Genomic DNA, 3,912 nt, shown 5'->3' on the forward strand with positions numbered 1-3,912 from the left:
AGAGAGGGGGGAACCCTCCAATCGGGAAAGGAAACCGACTTCTACTGAGCAGATTCTCCTACCTCTGAACACAGCTTTTTGAAGGCCCGACAGGAATTCTACTTCAAATCTCCTGGAAGAGATTTTCATGTTTTGCTTTAGCAAACTCCAAGGCCACAATACTTCGCCGGTTTTCCCGGTTAGTTTTTTTTCTTTTTTCTTTCTTTTTTCCTTAAAAAGACATTTTAAAACGTCATCTAAAACAGCCCTCCTGATCTTTTGGGCGAAGCCTCGGCCCGCCGCCGCGGGCCTGCAGGCGCCCGGAGCGCGGGGTCGGGGAGCGGAGGACGCGCAGCCCGCCTGGGAGCCGGGGATGAGCTGCAAAGCCCCGCGCAGGCCGCCGCGCCGGGCAGCCCGGCTCCCCGCTCCCGCCCGCCCCCCGCCCCACTCGGGGGGCCCCCGCCAGCGGCTTCTGAGCCGCTCCCAGAGGCTACGTGGAGCAAACGCACGTTCGTCCCTTGCTCGGGCGCGGCGCGGGTCTCCTCGCCCGCCCGGACCCGCGCTCCCAGCCAGGGATGGCGCGGCAGCCGCCGGGCCGGCCGGGGAAGCCGAGCGCGAGCGCACCGACCTGTGTGAGGAGGCCCGGAGGTCTGCACCGCCGACGCCCGGCTGCACCGCGGCCCCGGCGCTTCCCCTCCGCTCTGGACTCTGCCTCGGCGTGTCCAGCCCGGACGCCGGGGCGCCGGGAGGGGACGCGGCCTGCAGAAGGCGCGCGGAGAGGCGGCCTGCAGGCCCGGGCGGCGAGGGGGCGGCGAGGGCGGGGAGGCGAGCCGCGGGAGGAGCGGTGGAGACAAAAGGGGGGCGAGCGGCGAGCGGCGAGCGGCGCGGAGGGGAGCCAGGAGAGGCGGGGGGCCCCGGGCGCGGGCTCCGAAGGCGGCCCCGGGGGCGCGTGGCTGCGGCCGAGGCCGGCGTCGCACGTCCCTGCATCCTCAGAGTCGGCGCGCGCGGGGCTCTCAGAGGTCGAGGCGCGAGTGCAGCGCGCCGGTCTTGGCGTCGTGGTCCCAGTAAGAGCAATGCATCATGGCGAGCTCGGGCTGCCGGGCGCAGGCGAACTGCAGGCCCGGCGCGTTGGTGGGCGCGGGCGCCGGGGGCGCGGCGGTGGCCGGGCTGGCGGGGCTGAGCTGGCCCGGGGGCGGCGCGGCGGCCGCGTGGTGCGGCGGGGCCGGCGGCGGCGCGGCGGCCGCGTGCAGATGGTGCGCGTGCGGGTGCGAGTGGGGGTGCGGCGGCGGCGGCGGCGGGGGCGCGGCGGGCGGGCCCCCCAGGCCGTTGTACGAGTTCACCACGCCGGGGGGCAGCGCCATGCTCTGCACGCGCGAGTACGGCCCGTACGAGGCGGCCGGGCCCGCCAGCCCCTTGACCACCGCGGCCGCGCCCGGGCTGCCCGGGCCCGCGGCCGCCGCGGCCGCCGCCGGCCGCCGCGGCCGCCGCCGCCATCTGGCAGGAGGCGTAGGGCATGGGTGAGGGCGGCTGCGGCAGCGGCCAGGAGTTGTTGAGGAAGCCGGACTGCAGGTACTTGGGGGGCGCCAGGTAGCCGTAGCCGTCGGCGCCCGCGCCCGCCACGCCGCAGCCGCCCGCGGCGCCCCCGGCCGCGAAGAGCCCCTTGCCCGGCTGGAAGTGGGCGGGCGGCGGGCGGAAGGGCCGCTTCATGCGGCGGCGGCGGCGGTAGTTGCCCTTCTCGAACATGTCCTCGCAGGCCGGGTCCAGCGTCCAGTAGTTGCCCTTGCGCTCGCCGCCGCCCTCGCGCGGCACCTTGATGAAGCACTCGTTGAGGCTGAGGTTGTGGCGGATGCTATTCTGCCAGCCCTTCTTGTTCTTCTCGTAGAACGGGAACTTGGCGATGATGTACTGGTAGATGCCGGACAGCGTGAGCCTCTTCTCGGCGCTCTCGCGGATCGCCATGGCGATGAGCGCCACGTACGAGTACGGGGGCTTCTGCGCGGGGTCGGGCTTCTCCGGGGCCGCCCCGGCGCCGCCGCCGCCGCCGCCGCCGCCGCCTCCGCCGCCCCCGCCGCCGCCTCCCTTGCCGGGGCTCGGCGGCGGCGGCGGCGGCGCCTCGGGCTCCTTGGCCGCGCGGCCGGGCTCCGGGGCCAGCAGGGCCCCCGCGGCGCCCTCGGGCTCGGCGTAGCTGGCCATCATGGCAAAGCCGGCGCGCCGCGGCCCGGCAGCCCCTGCCCCCTTCCCGCGGTGCCCGCGCGGCGCAGTCCGGGCGCGCGAGTCGGCGCGCGGCCGAGTCTCAAACTTCTGGGCACCGCGGGCGCCGCCCGTGCTCGCTGGCCGGCGGCCTCTGGCTGCGCTGCTCTCCTCTCGCCCTTCCCCTCGGCAGCGGCCGGCGGGACTGCAGCTCAGCCTCTGGCCATGGGGAGTCCGCCCAACAGCGAGGGGCTCCGGCCCCGCCGCCCCTCCCCGCCCAGGCCAGTCCCCGCCTCGGTGGGTTTTCTTCCCGGCGCCCTTCCCCTCCCCCCACCCGCCGGTTTTCCGAGGCGCGACCCGCGCTCCGGCGGAGCTGCCTGCCGGAGTCCCCAGTGCGCCGGGAGCCTGGCTCAGTGCTGATTCGTATGGGCTCCGCCGAGTTCCGCTTGCGTCAGGCGCCTTCGCCCCTATAGCGGGGCGGCCAGTCGCACACGGGCGAGTTCATCTCCAAGTCACTTTCTGTGAACGCCCCGCACGGCCCGGGCCGGCCTGCGCCCCTCCCAGCGCGCCGAGGGGGGCCCGGCCGACGACCCGGCTCCCGCTCCCGCTCCCGCCCGCGCCTGCGATCCGCGGGGCTCGCTCGGCGGGCCGGGCGGGGTGACGCCGAGGGCCCCCGCGGGGTGCGTCCGCGCCCGGCCAGGGCTCAGGGAGTTCGGGCCCCCGCGGGGAGGGGCGCGCCAAGCCGCCTCGCGGCTTTCAGGTGAAAGAGAAGGACTCGGCGGCTCTGCCCCTTCGCCGCAGTTCCCCGGGGCCGAACTTCTCTAGCTTGGGGCCGGGGGAGGGGCGGGACGGCGAGGGGGCCGGGCGGCGGCGGGGTGGAGAGAGCTGCGCGGTGGCTTTGGGAAAACCAGCCCAGAAACGCGTGTCACTGAACCGAGCAACCTCGGCCTGGCCTGGCCTGGCGTGGCCTGGCCGTCGTGCTTGCAGAGGGACTGGGCCGGATGGGGCTGGGGAGACGGTCGGGGAAGGAGCGCCCAGCAGCCTGGCCTGAAGCCCCTTTGTCCTTCCTTGCTCTGCCCCTGGACGCAGGGACCGGACCTCTCCCCAGAACCCGCCTCGTAACCCTCGCTTGGATGTGTGCTTTAACAGCACCGAGGAGACTCTCCCCTAGCCCTGCTCTGACGCGGGCGCGAATGTTGTGGCCCGTGGGGCTTTGGGGGACTTGGTCTGTGTGCGCGCCGTTATCACACACACACAAGTCATGGGGCCGGTCTGTCCGTGAGACACGTGAGATACCAGCTGCCCAGGTGCACATGTGCTGGTGCAAAAACACAGGTATGCACACGTACAAGGTGAGATTTATATTTATGGATAAAATATTTATACTTACTTACTCGTGTAATGGTACATGTGTGTCACCTATCAGTAAGTGTGGTCCTGGGATGTCGCATCTTCTCTCTTTTTCCTCTCTCCTTTCTTCCTTCTTCCCTTTCCCTATTCCGACACAGACTGGGAAGAAAACCAAGAGGCTGGGAGAGGCATTTGTTCAAATCTCTCTCCTGACATTTGTTCTGATCTTTCTCCAGGGCCGAGGGGTGAATGCTCATCTACCTGCAGCAGAAGTCTGAATGGGTCCCAGTCACACCTGCATGCCAAGAGATTGTCTCAGGGGAAATTAATGCTGACACGAAAGGCAGCTGTGCTTTTTAACAGTTTAACTTAGCCTCAGCAAAACGTCTGCCA

General features: G+C 70.9%; 1 protein-coding gene across 1 annotated transcript; it reads right to left on the bottom strand.

The window, feature by feature from the left end:
- Positions 1–992: 992 nt before the first annotated feature.
- FOXL2 (forkhead box L2) lies at positions 993–2,175 on the bottom strand. Its single transcript, XM_055321750.1, is given in 2 exon segments — positions 993–1,448; positions 1,450–2,175. Coding segments are annotated over 2 exon segments (1,182 nt in total).
- Positions 2,176–3,912: the final 1,737 nt, after the last annotated feature.

This window comes from Nyctereutes procyonoides, unplaced genomic scaffold (assembly GCF_905146905.1).
Source record: "Nyctereutes procyonoides isolate TBG_1078 unplaced genomic scaffold, NYPRO_anot_genome, whole genome shotgun sequence".
NCBI classification, from domain to species: Eukaryota; Metazoa; Chordata; class Mammalia; order Carnivora; family Canidae; genus Nyctereutes; species Nyctereutes procyonoides.